The sequence below is a fragment of the Ambystoma mexicanum genome, chromosome 2p (assembly GCF_040938575.1).
Source record: "Ambystoma mexicanum isolate Mex_15411 chromosome 2p, UKY_AmexF1_1, whole genome shotgun sequence".
In the NCBI taxonomy this organism is placed as follows: domain Eukaryota; kingdom Metazoa; phylum Chordata; class Amphibia; order Caudata; family Ambystomatidae; genus Ambystoma; species Ambystoma mexicanum.
Window position 1 is genome coordinate 930,941,875 of NC_090923.1, and position 19,718 is coordinate 930,961,592.

Here is a 19,718-nt window from a genome sequence, read left to right on the forward strand (position 1 = left end):
TTCAGGACTAGTAGAATCTGAAAGGGTTTGGAGAAGGCTCTCGACTTGTTAAATGAAAAAGGTGCTAGTTATCCAGCATGGCGTCTGGACTCTCAAATCATCTGTTCCTAAAGAATAAGACCTGAAGGCTCAGCTTGAAAGAATCCCAAAACCAAAGGATGCAACACACCCAGGAAACCTCAAAAGGGGTGGGGCCAGATTTCTGAAGACCGCTTTCATTCCCACAATAAAGACAATGACCAGATAATTCTTGAAGAACTTGTAATCTCAAATCCAGAAATACATCTAATGCAGCTGGAAGGTAGCGGGTGCTGGAATGACCTCTCTGGCCTTCAGGGATCTGCCCATGCTGGAGGGGTTTCCAGGGACCAAAGGAGGCTGAAAGGACCTAGCATACAATTAGGAATCGAAAGAGGTTTGAAGGACCTCTTCTGCAGCCAATTTCCAGATGCGAGGAGAGTTCCCTCGCAAATGACCAAACAATAGTTCGACAGGTTGTGCAGCTGTATGCTGGAGATTCTTTAAGGGCCTGATCAATTCAGAGAGAACCTCAAATAGGCTCAGTAACCTGTCCATACTGGAGGAACTATTAATTTAATCTGGGGTCAGAGGATGCAGAATGGTCCTCACCTACATCCAAGAACCAGAGGTGCTGCAAGGACATCTTATGCAGCCAATGCTTCAAGGGTCGCTGCATCCCGTAGCATCATCTGGTCTTGTGCTAGTGAGGGACAAAGAATTCAGGGGTAGCTGTCACACAGCAAATATAAAAGCTGATTCGCGAGAACAATAATTCCACCCATCGTCTCCGAGGATGTAAATCCTCCGAGAGCAGAAACTCCCAGCCTCACTGCTGCTGAGATGAGGCACTGCACCAGGAAAAAGGGCTCCATGGATTCTAATAACTCTTGCCATTTTGGTCTGAGATCGTTGTGTTCAGCCACACTGCTCTGGCAGATGTTTTTCCACCTATCCAATTTGCTGAAAAATGGAAGTCACCTGTGTCTGGTATTTAATAGGTGCCACGTTGCAAAAGTGACCTGGAAAAAAAAAGTAAATCTAGTGTTGGCACAAAACCTAAACTGAGGACACTGTGGATGTGTACTGACAAACAACCGCTGCAGCTCAGTTTGCAAGTCTCTAGAACGTCCTGTGTTTGCTGCCTGGTGCACAGACGCAGTGTAGATGGAATACATTTTAATGTCCTGCAAAGACCACAGCCTTGTAGTAGCTACACATAATCGCGGTCTCTTTAATAAGACCATCTAGCGCATGACAATTGTGCATTTGCAACAGAAACTACTAAATTGTTAGTTTCCAAAAGTACTGCAACATTTCAGAATTGCCCCCAACAAAGGGAAAAATGCAATAATTTGCTGACCTAATCGTTATTTTAAGTACAAAAGAAAGGTGACCACTGGAAGGTTTTGAGTTGATTTTAACCTCTGGCATTGTTTTGGGCCACCCCCCAGGCCACTGTTTTTCAGCCTCCCATTCTGTTACAGGAGGGGTAAGACGATGAGCAAATCGGGCTCCTTCCCACCCCAAAAGGGGCCACCCAGCCCATATTGCTGAGTTTCTGCCACTTCCGCCCAAGACCACAAGCAACACCAGACCTGGTGTATTCTCATTTGGAGTGATCGGGGAGCTGTATCTTGGGTGTCTAGCCGCAGCATGCTTGAGAGAAAGAGTATTTCCAGACGTGGGTCCCTTGCTCGCTGTGCCATCGGGAACCAAGATGCATCTCGCTCCTTTGGCCTAACCGGGCTGAAAAGTGTCTGGAGTTGCTTGTGTTACTGTGCAGAGGAGATTTGGCTTAGAAAATCGGGCTTGACGGCTTCCATTGATGACAAGACCAAGATTGAGTTGCATATGGCTGGTCCCCATTCTACAATGCCGAAGCAAAAACACTGCTGTGGAAGATTGCCCGGAGCAATGTTAGTGGTCAAGATTAATTCATGGCCTTCCATGTCTCACATTTTTGGTTATTCCTTTCTATTTGTCACATTTCTGAAATCCGATGACCACAGTGCCAGTGATCCCAATGTAAACCAAGAAACTCCCTCTCTAAGACCCTGTTTTGAATCCAGTCACAATAAAGACATCCTCAGTGGAATTCTTTAAGGTGAGTAGTGTGATGATCCGTGAAGAAGTGGTGACAAGACGTCAAACCTATGAGACAAATGATCTTTCATTACTCTGAGAAATGCCTGGCGATTCCAGTTTCCAAGAGTGTTGTCGTCAACCTCTGGACCACTTGCGGGGATTGAACAAAAACTCAGGTATTTGACTTCAATCTCTGCACAGCTGATGAGATTTCCAAAGGTTTTTAAGGTTTCTCTGCTCTTAATGGTTCACTATGCTTTTGGGGTTCACATTGCTTAGTGCCTGTCGGCCAGTTGTATGCATTCAGAGGCTGCTTCTTCAACCTGTCTGCTCATCAGCCATGCAGATGGATTCACCGGGCGGTTCCTCTAGGACTTGCTGTAGTATCTGTCTGTCTTGCTCTGGGTGTCATATTGGGTATGTGACTGAGTGTGATGCTGGAAGTGTTGGTGTCAGTGTTCTATGTCTGTGTTCCTAGTCTGTCAGTTAGGGCAGTTACATCTACCCATCCTGGGTATGGGATTACCTACCTGGAATCCTCTGCATGTATCCTGGACCACAATAAACCTACTTGTGACTACACACCTGAGTCGATGTGTTGGGTGAACCAGCAGACCTCGATACTATACTGGTGAAGAGTAGCTATATAACCCCAGCCAGCCTGCAACTGAAACTCCAACCACAAGAAGGAAAAAGCAAGCTGTGATAGGGAACAGCCGCCAGAGAGACTGCCCCTCACAAGCCAAGCATCCCAGCACAAGCGCAAATGAAGGGGGGGGAGAGGGACAGCCATGCTGGGGAAAAGAAGAGGACTTTAGCCCTCAAGTGTCCATCACTCTCTGGCACGCCTACAAGACACTCATCCACCCAGGAAGCAACAAGCCACACCAAAGGGCACCAGTGAAGCGCCTGCCCATGTTACCTGAACCAGCAGACCTCGATGCACACAAGGAAGTGGGAAGATGCTACTATTCCATCAGTGGTTCGCTCTCCTCCCCCAGTTTCCAATGTTTACCGACAGCCTCTCCTTCCTGATCAGTCTGTCTCGTACTGAGCCCACCCTCCTTTTATGCTACCTTTTCATGATTGGGATAGGGCTACCCTCCACCTCATTTGACATTTTCTGGGATTTTATCTTTACCTGTTCTGAGTTCTTTTCTCGGTCCCTGTCACATGACCTCGGAAATCATTCAAGCTTTGTCGGTCATTTTGGATTTCATCAATTGGTGGATGTGCTCGCCGCGGCATAGAGACGCTTTGTAGAGCATGAATGCTGATGAAACACCGGCTTTTAGGGAAGTATTCTACAATACATTCTTTTTCCTGTCTGGAAAGTTTTATCAAATGGATGCTACTACATCTTGGAGAGGATGAGGGTGTCTGTTTAAAGCATGTCTACAGACTTGGCGCTGTCATGATGCCCATGTTTGGCCTGAGGGTAAAGCCCCCATACTTTTCTCATGTTTTGGTTTCCCATACTTGCCATTGAAATGATCCTGTTTTTCTGTGGGGATCGGTTCTATGCTGGTGTTGGAATCGGCTGCTGGATTGGTGGGTGTGGAGTTTATTGTGAGCTTGGACATGACCGCAGCCTTTGATAAGGTGCAGGAATCTCCTGTGGAAGAAGTTAAGTAAATGGGGCCAGCCTGGGGTTATTCAGCCCAATTATTGCTCTAGACTCTGACTCGGAGTTCATAATCGGGGTGGGCTGACGCAGGCGATGCCAACTTCCTCTGGGGTTAGATGAGTGAATATTTTCTCCTCTCTTTTTAACTTGTTTGTTTCAGACATTGGAGAATCACTAGATAAGGTGGCATATGTTTCACCAAAAGAAAATGAGCAAAATCTTATATAGCCCTCTTATTCTGATGTTTTTCTGTTTGACTTAAACCTCGGTTGGACTTCAGAGGCTGATTGGTGCATTTGACATCTATGCGACGCACAACTTTGTACAGATAAATGCAAAGAAAACCAAGTTCATGAATTGCACAACTGAAAGGTTGACCACGAGATTTGTTTTTCATTTTGGAGGGGAGAAACTGGACTTGTTTGCACATTTTACCTACTTAGGTTTCCCGATTCATAGCAACACATCCAAGTCTGTTTGTCATTTGAGACTATGTGGATTGAGCCACCAATTTAAGATTGACGGTAAATGTGTTTGTTTTTCTATGTTGTCTGCCTGCTCTAAAATGTTTCAAGGGAAAGATGGTCCCAAAGGTTATTTATGGGGTAGAATTGTTTGATTTTAGCTATTTAAATATGTTGTCACTCATTGAAGCCAATTTTGGAGGAGACTACTAAAACTGCCTAGAGCCCTGCCAGTTGCTGCCATACAATAATGAACTGGGGTTGACCTCACTTGGCTGTAGTGGAATGCGGCGTTCCCTAATTTTCTTTGGCAAACTTTTGACAGGAACTTTGTACGAGGACTTGAATTTAGGAGTGCACTTTCAATCTGAATTAGGAATGGGTATGTCAATTAACCATGTTTGTATTGAATCTGACAAGTTCTTGAATGACATTGGCTCCAGTCGGGAAGAACGGATTTATCGGCCTAAACGTACTAAAGGGCTTCTGTAAGGATGGGACGGGCAACTAACAATGGACAAAATGCACAGCTATGTCTTATTAGTCCACTTGGTTGAGGATCTCAAGAAGCGTGGTGACCACGCTCTGTTCCTTTCGATCTATCCTAGAAAGGTAGCTCGAGTAACATTTTTGATATTTTCGGTGGAATTATTAGATTTTCTGCATATTCAAGATAATCTCTTTAAAAGATACTGTTTGCAGGTTCTGTGAAGATCAAATAGAAACTCTATCATTTGTTGAATGCCCTATGGTACAAACCACCCATCTGAGATGTTTTAATCACTTTTTTTTATAGCATGGCGTGTATCGACACAGGCTATTTCTGGGGGAAATGCCTGAGATGCGGTCGCAGTGATGGGGTTTGTTGGAACCTTGAAACTTGATACTAACTAGATTGTTTGATATGTTCTTTGTTTTAATAATTTTAAATTCCTTTTACGAATGTTCAAAATTGCATCTTAATATGTAATTTCACTATCGTGGGATTTTAGGGTGTTTTATTCTGTTGAAATGCATGTCTTTTTTTTTCTATATCCTTCAATTTTGGTAAAAGGTTTAAAATGAACCAATAACAATAAAAATCAATAAAAAAATAGTTTTGAGAGAAAGTAGATGGAATATGAGCAGGGTGGAGTATGTTGCAGTGGAATGATGTCATGTCGGAAGCTGTCTTGTGTTGTGTGAATTGTTTTCTAGAAGTGGTGAGAAGGATACTTATTGGACTTCATCTCCCTTTAATTCTTACCAGTAAAGGTAGCAAAATGCCTCTTCCAGCTCATTGCATGCTCCGTACAGAATCCCTGCTTCACATGATTGTAGACCTTTCCTAGAGTCTGCCATGACTTGCATGTGGCTCCCTTGATGGTCCATTTGGCGTTGCTGGCAGGCAGTGGCGAATGAGTGTCAACGTACGAGTCCTCCCTGGAAGTGTTGGTGGCTCAGGGTGCCCAAACAATTGTGTGGGTATGCAGGCTAGGTACTTTTTAGTAAGGCGTCCACACCAAACAAGAATGGTACTGCTTCTCGTTTATTACTCCAAGCAGGATCCCTTTCTCGTATACTAAACCAAGATGGCGGTGATCACGTTGCCGGTTGAGTATGGCCGCTCAAAACCCTGCTCTACAATGGAGCAGAAAAACAGACACTATGTTTCAGAGATCCTGCTACATTGTGTCCCTTACAGTCTTCTTCATTCTCTACCTCCGGCTTAGATTCCTGTGAGGATTCTGCTCCAGCTGCTGCCTTTTGACTTTTATTTTATGGGTCTTTCCTTTACTCTTACCAGGATCCTTTTTTGGAGTCATGCTTTTTTTTCAGTTTCTTTCGCAGTCCTCTTTGAAATCCACTTCCCCCCCTCGACCTGGTTTTCCTGCAGAAATTGAGTACTGATTTGCGTCCCGTTACCTCTTCCACTCTGCGGTCCAGTGTGCTGGTGACAACCAGTACAATTGATCCAGCATGCTGTTCTCTTAAGGCTCCTCTACCTTTGTAGAGTCCAGTACCACCCACTTGTCTTCATCACGTTTGTTTTCCCCGTAAGGGGGCTTTTCACCGACTCGAGCAACAGCTTGGTTGCGCCTTCAACCTATACCTGTTAGACAGTAGCTACTGGAAATTTGGCATGGAAGAGACTTGCCAGACCTCAACTCCACCAAGACATTTATTTATTGGACATTTGTATATTTCCCAGTAAGACCTGCAACTGGCAGTCTGCAGAATTTTCGGTCAAGATTGAGGTGCTTTTACTCCATCACTTATGATCACAGGAGGGCATCTAATATAATCCCTTGAGATCATTGTGCTCCCTGAAGCCCACGGAGACCCGCCCTGATCCACCAAAGCACAGAGCACATCCCAGGGAACCTTCCCCCTACTTCTGTTTAGCAGATGTTTTCTCCGGAACGCAGTTGAGTAACATCTCTCCAATTGGTAAAACATGTTCTCTTGTCCCCAGAGATCGCTGTAACATTTGGTGCGAGACCTGCGTCGGCTAAGCAACATCCCCGATTGTGAGCATATTTTGTTGATATTGATGGACATTCTACTATATAGGCTTTGCATAGGATCTGAATGGAAGCTCTATGGCGTAGCATCACCCATCCTAAAATGGCAGACTGCGAAGAGGCAGACACATCCACTCCTCTTTTCGATGATGAAACGAGACAAATTTGCCGTTGAGTAACAAATATGTAGCTAGATTATAAAGCCCAATAGAATGCTGCTCTAATTAAAGAGAAATGTGTGGTGTAATTCGCAGATTACGGTAATTAAGGGTGAGGTGTAATTTTCTGATCACGCACCCACGTGGTAACGGCTTATTCTTGCTGAGTCAATTCCAATGTATAATGACACTGGCAAACACTGGCGCTTTGCAATGCGTACATGGTCACGATTTAAACAATTGCCTCTGTTGTAATGCCACAATTTTATCTTACGTCACTTGTTCTTCTGTGATGCCACGGTCCTCTGGTTGGATGTAGGAATTTCCTCTTTTGACCTGGTCTTCGTTTCCTGTGTGATGGTGTGATACATTTTGCGATGCCATTGTTCTGAGACCTGTACCACCATCGCCGCAATTGTGGGTCTGCACTTCTCCCATTGCGGCCATGTCGAATTTGGCTTGCAGACCTTTGAAGTGTTTGATGAAGAACATGATTGCAGGAGCCGCTGAGGCACTGCATAACTTTTGCCTGGAATTGACATTCAGGCATGGACGCCATGGTGGGTGTAGAAGTCTGCAAATCTGCCAGGCTTGTTTGGGGACCGTCTGCGATAGGCATTGCATCAAGCTATGCTTGGGAGAAAATTAGCAGTGTTTTGAGCCCTCTGGGCTAGAAATGACTGTGCTTTGTTGTTTATCCCATAATTGAATAGCTTGTCTCCCGTGCAAGAGGGTGTGATGATGGTGCTACCCTGTCTGGCTCCAATGAGATGGACTACTATGGATCCCACAGGAATATCCTACACTGGGTAAGCCGGGGCAGTCCCACAATGAGGGTCTGTAGCATATAAACTCTACTGGCTGTGCCTCCACCTGAGGCGTTCCGGCCTGCCGCCACGCATAGATTTAGCACAATGACCCAAGAGGTTATTGTGCTAAAAGAAACCTTCTACTGGTACACTGTGCAATCTTGCAAACATGCAAAACTTAAATCCTTTATGGGTCCACTCTATATATGATTTTTTTTTCAAATGTGTATTTAATAAAACCAGCTACTTCTACCACCAGATTCTTAATAGTTTTAGGAGGATTGATGGTATGCCAGATTTGTTGCCTTTTTAAAAGAGAAAACTTCGAGTAAACCTGGCAGCTGCAGTCAGCCAAAAAAAACTGTATGGCTTTGTCATCATTGGCGGTCCCTCCCGCTGTATCTTGCTGGCTGTTTTTGATCTCAGTGGTGTTTTAGATACCATTGGCGGTAATGGGGCAGAGCCTCATTACGCCCATTTTTTGGGGGTTTAAATTGTAGACCTGGGTGGGGGTTGCTACTTGATCTGTGCTATCTTGCTACTGTAGAGTTGGTTTCACAAGGCTGAGCGTGGTAGTCCTCCGCCAATTTAATGTAGATGCCTTCCTGTGAGCCGCCTATCCTGACTCTGCCCTGCAGAGGAAGGGGGTCCGGGTCGGGCCAGGCAGAGGAACTACATCCGTGGTACTGCATCTATTGGCAGCCGTGACTGAACTTGGGCAACTCCAGCTGACACTTCCCTGACTACCTGACCCACCTGCTCCTGTGCATATTGACTGTGTTTCGTCTCCTTGTTTTTGTGTTTTGTGTGTGCGCCCTGAGGCCTGTGGGCATGTGGCGCACTAAACAAACAAGAATTCCAATTGCACTTTCCCCCCCACCTCCTCCCCCTGCACTTCTCCTTTTCCCATTACCTCTGCACTTGCGCGATCTGAATGACACCTGGCCTAGTAGGATCGTTTGTCTGTCTTCCCCTTGTTTCCCCCCCTCCCTGCCTCGTCGCGCCTTGAAACACTCGTGTATAGGCGCGTTACAAATACCATATCATATCATATCATATCATATCATTTCGGGTGTCCGTACCTGTGCATCCCTCCCCGAAATAGCTGAAGTCCTAAAAGCGATCACTGTTCCGTCTCGGCAGGTGGCGCTGATGCTGCTGTAAAGTCACATGCCATGGCAGCTCTGGTTCCCCTCAGATCAGTAAGATGGCACCTGCCCAGAGAGAGCAGAATTCGTCCAGTAACTCTGCAGTCCCCGGGAGAAGACCAGTAAAGGTCCATATGTGGTTCCAGTGAACCTCCACACCCCTGTATGCATGCATGCATGCCAGCATTAGCAATTGAATTCGAGAGACCCTGGTCCTGTCCTTGTTTTAATTGTGCATTCTTGGGACTTGTAGTCCTGGCACACTTTTCACGCACAGGCCTCTAATGGCCGGGCAGAGTTGGCACGTGATTTGCACCCATATGGATGCATTAAGGGTAAATGTGTACATTAAGCCTGGCAAAGCTTTATTGCGAACGGTTTTAGGTTCACTTGTGTAAGTGTCCTGAAAGGTTGATTGAGCACTTTTCCTCTACTGCATCACCAGAAACGTGGGCCGCAGTCTGCCCCCTGTGGTTATGTCCAGTCCCGTTTCTGTGCTGTCAGAATGCCCCTTCTGCTGAACAAGAGACTGCCTCTTATGGTAACCCAGCTTTTTTTTAAAACATGATACTCTGGCTCTAGTTGTGTGCAGTCGTCACAGTGCGCGCTGGTGCTTAGTTCTGAAACCTATGCTCCCTCGCTGGGCCCTCAACTCCACCGCACCGCAAGCATCCCAGACCAACTCAGGAGATTGGCTTAGGGGGATTCACTGAGAGAGATGAAGGATGTCTCCTTGATGGATGCTGGTCTTGTATCTGGAACCATGACCACGCCCATGTGCTCTACAGAACTGACTATGCTTATGATGTCCCTTCCCAACTGAACTCGCAGGCCCTATGGGCGAGAATTACCAATGGTAAGTTTTAACCAGTTTCCCCGCTGTGCTTGCCGGAGAGGATCAGAGGGGCACTCCACAGCTATGTAACATGTACTCAACTGTTTTTGGGTGTTTCCGAAGATTACACGCTATGCCCTCTTGGGCCTGGTGCGGAAGCTGAAGGTGCTACAGTACTTGAGAGTACTGTAATGTGCCCACGCTATGGTTCTGAAGAATTACTTCTGGCAAATGCAACCACTTTATAGATGCAGCGTGACTTGTTAAACCGATCTGTACAAAAACATATTTGGAGAGTACAGGAAAAATGGCATAACCTGCAATGATGTTGGTCCATGGACAACATGGAAACGCTTTTTGGGTGCAATGCATACACTTTGAAGATTACCTCTGTTGTACTCCTACAGTAATCATGTCCCAGCATACAATTAAATGATCACAGAGCCCAGTGTGTGTAAGCTCAGAAGGGTTGCAAACTTGAATCTCTATCTGACATGGTTGTCAAATATAAAATAATGTGCCAATTTCTCTGTTCCCAAATTGCTCTTTGCTCTTATGGAAAGCAGCATAGAGCCCACATTAGTGATATTGATAATATGATAGGTTTTTTATAACGCACTTAATACCCAGAGATTTCTAAGCGCGGACCCGGGAATTGAACCTGTGTTGCTCTGTGTCATCTTGCTTCCAAGGCGAGCACGTTGCTGCTGAGCTATCCTCCCGGGAGTTTCTAAAAAGAGATTTATTTACAAAATGAGGATAACTTGCTCATGGATTCAGTTGTTTTGTATGGTGGGTGAGAGTGAATTTCAGGCAGTGATTTGTTTGCAAACTGAGCAAGAGGGAGAATTATTTAAAATATGTAGACCTTATGCAAATTGGAGCAATTGAAACCGTGCAGTATGACCCAAAATGCATGTTTGCAGGTTCTCATGATTTATTGTTTAGGGCAGGTGACCTTTCCCTAAGGGACCTGTCGCACTGTAGGCCACACCAATTGGGACACGTGCTCAATATGTACCAGAGCATCTGCCCATCAGATCTTGAAACCTAGCTCCATTATATATGCCCATTCCATGATCTATCAGAACCTATGGCCACAATCAAACTGGATATAGGTTTTGATACATAACAAACATTGGTGTAGTGCTAGAACTTGTGACTATAAACTATTGGAGAATTTGCAGCATGGCTTGGTTATCAAGTCCATTTTGCAGTTTAGAGGTTGAGCCTGGAATAATTTAGAATACTTATTTTATTTTGGTTATTTCTGTGGTTTGGGTTTTTTATTGGTTGATTGAGGGGGGGTCAATACTCTTTTGCTGTTGAATTTAATATTTGTATAACTCCCGAGTTGTGATATTTGCTTGTTGTGTTTATTGAAAATGTGAAAATTAAATTATCCCCCCCCAAAAAAGAATACTAAGATATAGCCATATTGCTCAGTTGGCCACCAAACTCCATCCAGGAATTTTCAGTTCCACTAACTTTGTTCAGGGGTGAAGGATTATTTCCAGAAAGACCTCTAACCGGCACGAAGATGCCTCCAGAAAACCCACACTGTGTGGACTATTCTTAAGGCTGGTTCAGTTATTTAACTAATTTGGAGATTGCAAGAAAGGTGTGCACGTCCAGATGTCGTGCATGTGTGCAATAGGCAGCCCGGTGGTTGCCCCAGAGGGTGCCAGGGGCGTACCACAATGTATGGCAGGGGACAGACCGCATCCTGCAGGGGCTTGGCGGCCGTAGAGTCTGTGCTGATATGAACCCCTCAATACAGCACCAAAGTCAGAGGAAGACGTCAACACTTCAAGTATTAAACCAGCCCAAAGGGTTCTGGACATAAGGCAGGGGCTATTGTGTTTAATGCCACACCCTCTGAGCAAGCATTCCACCTCTCGAGGGGCATGTGCCACCAGGGTTGCTGCAAGACCAGGTGTCATCACTTCTTGTAAAATGGCCAAAGTACTGATAGCTCAGCTGAACAAGACCGTCTGTTCCATCTACTTGATACGGAGGAAAAGTGCAGTGTGACTGCTTGTGTACACACTTGTTGCAAGTGTTTCAGTTCTTCAAAAGGTCTGCATGTGTACTCGTAATGAAATACTCCTGTTGGACGGAGAGTGATGCACCAGGGCGCTACTCTTACATAGTGCTTACTTCCACGGCTTACCTCTGTACAGAGATGTGCTCCACCCACGGACATGCACTGTGTACAAATCTAAGGGTCTGATTTCTTTCAAAAAGTGAACATCTGAGAAGGCAGGTGTCCCAGATGGCCTTAATAACTACTCAGTCTCCAGGGGATTTCGCGTGTTGATTTGGAATGACAGGAAGAAGGGTACATTGACTGTTCTTTCTTTAGTTTTGATTGTTGAGTATAGAAAATAGAGTGGTAATTTAATGGAATGCACCGGCTGCAAAAGGTGCCTGTGACGTACTGCTGTGGCTGGCTCTCCAGCCCCTCCTGTGGGGATCCCTCGCTAGCCCAGGCGTGTACAACCCCCGGTTAGTGCTAGTGACTGGTAACCCCTCCCCTCCCCCCGCCTCCCACGGTTTTTGTATTGCCTTCTCCTAATGGTGGTGTCCCTGTAGGCAGGATGTCTAACTCCATCTGGGACTTTCTAACTGCCCCCATCCCTCTTCTAGTCTACCCCCACTCTGTCCAACTCTACCCACCTTTTCTCCCCACGTCTTTTTTCCTCTGTCTCCAATATTTCTCTCTCCTACCACCTACCTCCGTCCTCTAAAGTTACTACATTCCTTCCTACCACTCTCCAATCTACTACTACCCTAACTTCTCAGTACGGCTACTACATGCCCTACTCCACACTACAACTCTCTACCTTAACCACACTAGCACTACATCTATTCTACCTGTTACTACTCTTCCCCTCTCCGCACTACCCTCTATTGACTTGGACAATTCTGTCCTCCCCTGCACCTTTTGATGTTACTCCTCCCGTCCGTCCTACCACCACCTTTGCACTACTCCTGCTCTTCTTCACTCTTCTACCCTCTCATGTGCAGTATTACTCTTCTCCAAACTCAAGGATCTAATGCCCTGCTCACCCAGCCACTACTCTGACCCTCACAACTTCTCTCCTATGCCCTTCTCCTCGAACCCCACTTCCACACCCCTCTCCAGTAGCCTCGCTCTCTCCTCACTTCTTCTCACACTACCACTACTACCTCACACCATACTCCTTTCATTCACACTACCACCCTTCTCTACCTCTCTCACACACACACAACTTCTATACACCTCCCTACTTCATGCCCTTCCCTATACTAAAAACAACTGGTACCGCTCTCACAATGACCTCCCCTTTTGATAATCTCTACCACCAACTCTCCCACACTGCTCTGCGGTCAGTCCTCTGCCTGGTCACTCGGTCCTCCTTCACCTCCTCCTGTGACTTAACCCAACCCACACTCTGCCATTCCTGCTGTCCATTTTTGTTATACTGTGGATCTGGTGGTTGTGTCCTCTTTCCATTGGCTGCAGCACTCCCCTTCCCTCCTGCACCAATCGCTGCCTGTCTTTACCCCTGGGTCCTTGTGAAAGGGTTTAAAAAATCTCTAAGCACCCCCAAGCACGGTTTTCCTGGCCGTCTGTTTTCTATGCTGCTCTTCCTTCGTGCTTTCCATCCGGAGCCTAGTTTTTCTTATTTGGTGGTGAGATTTCTACTTTCCTGGAATGGGGTGAAAGCTCTTGGGTTTTGTGTTGCTGTTCAAATCTGTTCTGGTTCTTTTCTGCTGCTCCCAGGGGATTCTGGGAGTTGCAGTTCTGGAATAAGACAGAACTGGATCCAGCAACGGACTTTTTTTTTTCCTCCACCAAACATATTTATCCTTACTAACCAACCGTCCAGGTAAGGACATGCATCCCCTGTGTGACGGGGTCAGGGCCATCACCCTGTCAGAAGGCTCACTATGACAAAATCCAGAACCAGTCCTGCCCCAGTTATGGAAAATGAGGGTTGGGGGTCGGCCGTCCCTGGAAAAAACCCAATGTGCCACAAACATTAACACAGGTAAAACACTGTTTCTCCCCGATACTGTAGCTTTAACCGAATGCAATTTTACCTAAAGAGAAGTGACAGAATTTATTTGACTGAAAATGGTAGGTAATTGATGCATGTCCTTACCTGTACGGTTGGTTAGTAAGGATAAATATGTTTGGTAGAAAAGTTGAACTGGGGTTTGTGTACACCCGAGTGGGGTTCACAGTACTTGTGCAGAAATCACCCTTGACTGTGTTGGTATCTGGGTTCATACTGGGTTATAGTAGGAACATTTAATTATCGGTTCTTTCTCGCTTCTAGGCACATGCTGAATTATATTGAGTGTAGGGGGTGCACAGGTGGATGTTTTAGTGCTCCATGCTCGGGGGCCTGCGGTTTGACTTGAATGGCTAATGGGACAGTACTTGAGATAAGGCTCTATGACAATCCTATATCGAAACACAAGACTATTATAGCAAAGCACTTGGATGGGGCATTCGGCCCGTCTGCTGTCCAGTAGGACAGCCACCCACTCCTGGCATTGATTACCCCAAGAGAGTGGATTTGCTCACTGTACCCTATATACATGAAAACCCCCCTTGCCTTGTTTTCAACATTAATTTTAAACACCCCTTCTTCCCGAAATCAATGAGCCTTTAAAATAATCACAACACCCTGATGCTTGAAATCTTCTTACCTGCACAAGTCTCGGAAGATAGCTCAGCGGCGACGTGCTTGCCTTGGAAGCAAGACAACCCGGAGCAACTCGGGTTCGATCCCCGGGTCCGCGCTTAGAACCTCTGGGTATTTAGCGCATTATAAATAACCCATCATATCTTATCATAACCAGACTTCTGTATATTGTGCAATTCGTCTTCACTCACAGAATGGCTTCACACAAGCATCTTCTGAATAAAATGTGCAGGTGTGCGTGCATCATGACCTCACTGCTTTCATGTCAAATAGCCCACACTAGCAAGAAAATAAATCCGGCTCATATGGTGCAGGCATTTACTGTGGAGTGTACACAGAATGAGGGGCTTTTGGATGCGAATGTCTCCGTACCAGTGACTTTCGCACGTGACTGCTCCAGCTTGATACTACACAGAAATATGCACACAAGAAACGCCTTCATCGAGATTTCACTCTTTTACACTTCAAAAGCACGCCCTTCCCTCGTTTTCCGGACCACGCATGCGTACCATACAGCAGTGTAAGCGCCCCACGGGCCAGGGTGATTTCTCGCGCTTCTGTTATCACACTGCAAAGAGACTGTCTCAACCTCGGTACACAGTTTCCCCTTTTTTTTCTCTTGTCGAGCAATGCCAAGGCTGAGGAGTTCCAGCCCCTCCCTCTCAATCCTGAATTACACAAATCTTCGTAAGAGGTGGCGACTACTCCTCCCCCCTCAACAGCTCCGATAATCTCACCCCTACACCACTCTCAACCTTGGCCCAGTCCCAATATACGACCTATGGGGGGAGGGGGTGAAACTGTGGTAAGGGTGCATTTGTGCATCTTGGGGACCGTCGAAGGGCACGTCTCTGCACCATCCTCTCGCTGCTGAGAAGCGATGCTGTGATTAAGTTCACATCACCCTCTATAACTTCCTCCATCTGTCTTGCTCTTTCTTTCTTTCCTTTTGCTCACCCAGTCTTTCTTTCCACTTCGCCACCCCTTGATCACTTTCAATCAGTTCTTAGGTGTCGCTTACCTACCACCTATAAACGTTATCTATTACATTGGAGTACAGCTGGGGGGAGATGGGATCTGAGGAAGGGCGCACAGCTTGTGGGCGTTTAATTTACCTGTCTATTGATGGTCCATTGCCATGCTAATACCTAGGACTATGCCAACCCACTCACTACCAGCCCCTACGCGCCCCAAAGACATCGTACAAGGAGCTCTTTGAAATAGTATTACCAAGCAATAACATCAAACGTTGTGCCTGCCAGTGTTGTTTCAAAGCAATCTTGTGAGAGTTCTTGTCTTAATTGCATTGGTTAATGGGCTGCTGGTGTAATGTACATGTCTTGATCATGAGTTGCTTCAGCCCTTTGATCTGTAAGCTTTGGCCTGTGTATTGGTATTAAATAGCCTTTTTCCAGGCACCTATCACATGCCCAGGTACTTGCACCATTTAGCAGCTGTTTCCAACTTTTGGCCAGGCAGTACCATTATTATATTGCCTTCCAAATGCCTATCCAATGCTGGTTTTCTGTTGATCTCATTCGTTTTCTCGTTTTCAAACTCGTGTCTTCCCTCTAGCTCGTTCCACCTGAAGCCCTCTCTCTGACTCTGGTTCTTGTTTTGTGTCCATTTGCCCTTTTTCTCTCCAGAGGTGATGGTGGGCATGGGCTACACCCGGGACGAGATTAAGGATGCCCTGAACACTCAAAAATACAATGAAGTGACTGCAACCTACCTCCTGCTGGGCAGGAAGAATGAGGTAAGTGCTTGTGCCATGGAGTGGTAGTGAGCGGGCAGCAACAAGCAAGTTTGGGCCGTACGCTCCACATGACGTGCTTCAGAGGAGCCCATCTCCTGAAGACCTGCACCTGCCATAATGTCATTCTTAGTATGCTAGGGGGCTTGGGGCTCTGGATTACCTGCACCTGTTTCAGATTCCTGGAAAAGGCATGTTGCATGGGGGCCCTGGATGTCCTTAACTGGCCGGGAAGGGGGTTTAGGGCCCTGGATCCTGGATACTTTTAGGATTAGCTACTAGGAAAGGGCCCATTTCCCATTGCTACGTATTCTGGTTTTCCTGCATCTTGTAGATGGCATGGTGCTCAAATTCCTGTATTGTAAGGGCTGTATGCCCCATACCTTTTATTGTATCTTACTTATTTGGGCACTTCTGCATAAGGCCTGAAATCCCCTTAGCTGTAACATCCTTGGGAATCACTTTTTGCTCAGTGTCTTGGAATTCTAAGATTCTTGAGCACGGACATCTTGCAGGGGGTCTGGTGTGCTCTGTTGCTCTTCAAGATGGTCAAGAAGGGCGCATTGCATAGGTCCTTGATTACCTGCATGGATAAGATGGCAGTACAGTGGTGCCAGATAATAAAGTATGCCAGTGAACTAAATGTTCTGAGCCGAATAACCAAGGAAAAAGCTACATAGCAAAGCTTCCTGGCAGTTTTTTTTTAAATATAGATTTTTTTTTTTATATCTGGCTTCCAAACTTTATTGTGCATTTTTATTAATAAGAACCCGTAGATTTACCAGCAATGGGGGTGCTGGTTAATCCCATGTTGGGGTTCACGGTAGCAAAATGTTTACTTAGGAGATGGGTCTTTATTCTCTGCATGGGGGGGGGTTCTCGGGATTTTCTGATGCATGGGTGACTAAGGCTTTCTCGTAGGGCCGGGTTTCCCCCCTGCATTATAGCTTAATAAGGCAGTTCACACTTGAGAGCATCCATTAAGACACATTAACAGATTTCTTTGGTACCCCTTTTGCTGTGGGCACCCACTGTGTCCCCCTTGTCTCATACTAAAGTGAGACAAATATAAACACATACACCAGTTAAAGTTGATTTGATTTGGCTATTAGGTGGTGGTAGAAGCCAAAACTATTGCATTAGAGTACAGCTAGGGAGAGAAGGCATATGAGGAGTGACACAAAGCTTGGTGTTTGGTTATTTACCCATCCATTGACTGCTCATGACCATATTAATCTCTGTGGCCCTTCCATCCCTTTCCTGACCCCCTCTGCACAAAACACATCCTCGTGGGATCTCTTTGAGAAAACATTATCAAGGCGTACCATCAAACTGTGTGCTTGAAGTGCCTGCCAGTGATGTTTTTCAAATCGTAATTTGTTTTTAATTTTTAAGGTGGAGGGCAGCGAATCACGTACCGGGAGCAGTCTATCCCTGGCAAGGGTGCGGGCACCCACCGATGCCACCAACGGCACCAGCAAGACATCCACCTCATCATCCACCTCCACAGCAGCGCACAGCAAGACCCAGCGTAGCTCTTCCACCTATCATCGCCAGCGGAGGCATAGCGACTTCTGTAAGTAGTAGCTGTGCGCCCTTGCGCGTATGCCCATTTGCTGCGCTCACACGTGCCCAGGGTGTGCACTATATATGCACTCATGCTGGGAGACGCTTCCATAATTCTGCGCATGGCATTGCCGAAGTATTTTCTATGTAAGCAGAGCATGCAGTCTCACTAGTTTAATATTTCTCTCTCGAATCACCCAATGAATGAAGTGCGCATGCTCCAATCAGGAGGCGGAGCTAAAATGGCCAATATATTTTTTTTGAGGGGCTGCCCCCTTGACTCGGGCTGTAAGCAAGTTGTTGACCATCACATAAATGTTGGTATATCTTACCTTATCACCATCAAATGGTGAGCCATTTTACTTTTTTGGCTCATTGCATATCCTCTTCTCTCCATTGATCCATATTTTGAAAGGGGCAATCGGCCTGCTACTACCTGTCCAGACAAAAAGAGGAGCTGATCATATACCTTGTAATTATGCCTAGTATCAGTGCATCTGAAGCCGAATTGCTACCATGTTCACTGGTTTGTGGTGTTGCATTTTGCTTGTGAAATGTCTGTATTATGCTGTGGTTGACTCCATGTCTAGAGTAGACCTCTTTGTGTTTCTTGGAAATCCTAGTACGGTCATATGTCTGCTATGGTTCACATACCAGCAGTGTTTATACTTGTGTGCACTACAACGCTCCTTGCATAACCAGCATTTTCTTATGAGCATTTTGTCCATGCTAGGTGGTCCATCTCCACTTCCCATGCATCCAAAGCGGAGCCCCACCAGCACGGGGGACGGGGAGCTGAAAGAAGAGCGCATGCCGTCACGCAAAACTAGCTGCAGCGTGGTGGGAAGTTCCCGCGGCATCCCACCCTCCAGCCCCATGGTCAGCAGTGCCAACAACCCCAACAAATCTGAGATCCCCGATAGGAGAAAGGAGACAGTTGCCAACACGGTAAGTACGCTATAACATAGAAGTGGCCCAGGGACTGTAGGCTGGATTCTGTGTTGTGCTTGGGAGCGAGTTGTGGCAGTGTGTGTGTGTGGGGGTTGTGTGTGGAATTGATGATTGCAAATGTCGGGAATTGGAACTGTGGCAGCGGGGAAGCTTGTGAGATCAGAGGCTCCTTGTTGATGGTGTAGTGTTGCCCGGGATTTGGGGTGTGGAGATTGTTGGCTCAAGGTTCCGTGCAAGGCTGTGTGGTTCAGGATGGACCGAGTGATTCGTGGCCCCTTGATTTAGTGTGGGATTTTCAACGTGAGAGATTATATGTTTGGAAGGAAGTGCATGGAATTTGAGGCTGCGGTCTTGGGTGCAAGGGATGGCTTGTTTGGCTTTTAATGGAAGGAACTGGTCGCTAGGCGATTCAGTGCACACAATATAGTTTACTAGATTACATTGCCAGGTTTAGTCTTTGAAAATGTGTTTTTTTTTTAAAAAAAAAAAATTTTATATAGCAGCTTTTTTACTTTTCATGACTGGTCTTCGGTGTTGAACTTTGAAAGGTCCATAACACATTTCCGTTCCCAAAATTGGAGTGTACAGTGAACTATCCCGCTTGCACACCAGTTCGAAGCCCAGAGGACTCTGAAGTTACCCTAGGTTCTTGCAACTAGCATTTGAATTTTGGTTCCAGCCATTGCGCTGTTGTCAGATATTCTATAAACATATCCCCTCCCCCACCCTCTTCAAATTGTGTCCCTACTGAAAAAAAAGGCAGGCGCCTGCACCTATATTTGGAGAAATGTTTTGGATCCCTTTCAAATCCAATGATTGGTCGATTGTATTCTTGTCATTTAATACAGAAATGTGTACAAAAACAGATGCCTTCATTGTGGGCGGTGCAGATTTAGCCTTCAGCATTTAAACGCGCTCTTGATGGGAACTTTCTTTAAACCTCTCGATTCCTGGGATCTGCCTTTACACCACCGGGGAAAGGATCTTTAACACAGCATTGAATTTAGAGTCCTGGTCTTGAAGTCTTAGTGTGATCTGTTCATGTTTTCTGATCATTCGCTGCATAGGTTACAAGGTTATCAGGCCACTTTAAAAAG

At 46.0% G+C, this 19,718-nt stretch overlaps 1 protein-coding gene across 3 annotated transcripts in view; it reads left to right on the top strand.

The window, feature by feature from the left end:
• MARK4 (microtubule affinity regulating kinase 4) overlaps positions 1-19,718 on the top strand; it is a 612,664-nt gene that overhangs the window by 495,775 nt on the left and 97,171 nt on the right. For all 3 annotated transcript variants that reach the window (XM_069644669.1, XM_069644670.1, XM_069644671.1), the window contains 3 exons: positions 15,998-16,107; positions 17,500-17,680; positions 18,404-18,618. In XM_069644669.1, coding sequence (XP_069500770.1) covers positions 15,998-16,107; positions 17,500-17,680; positions 18,404-18,618 — 506 coding nt within the window. The remainder of the gene's footprint in view (positions 1-15,997; positions 16,108-17,499; positions 17,681-18,403; positions 18,619-19,718) is intronic.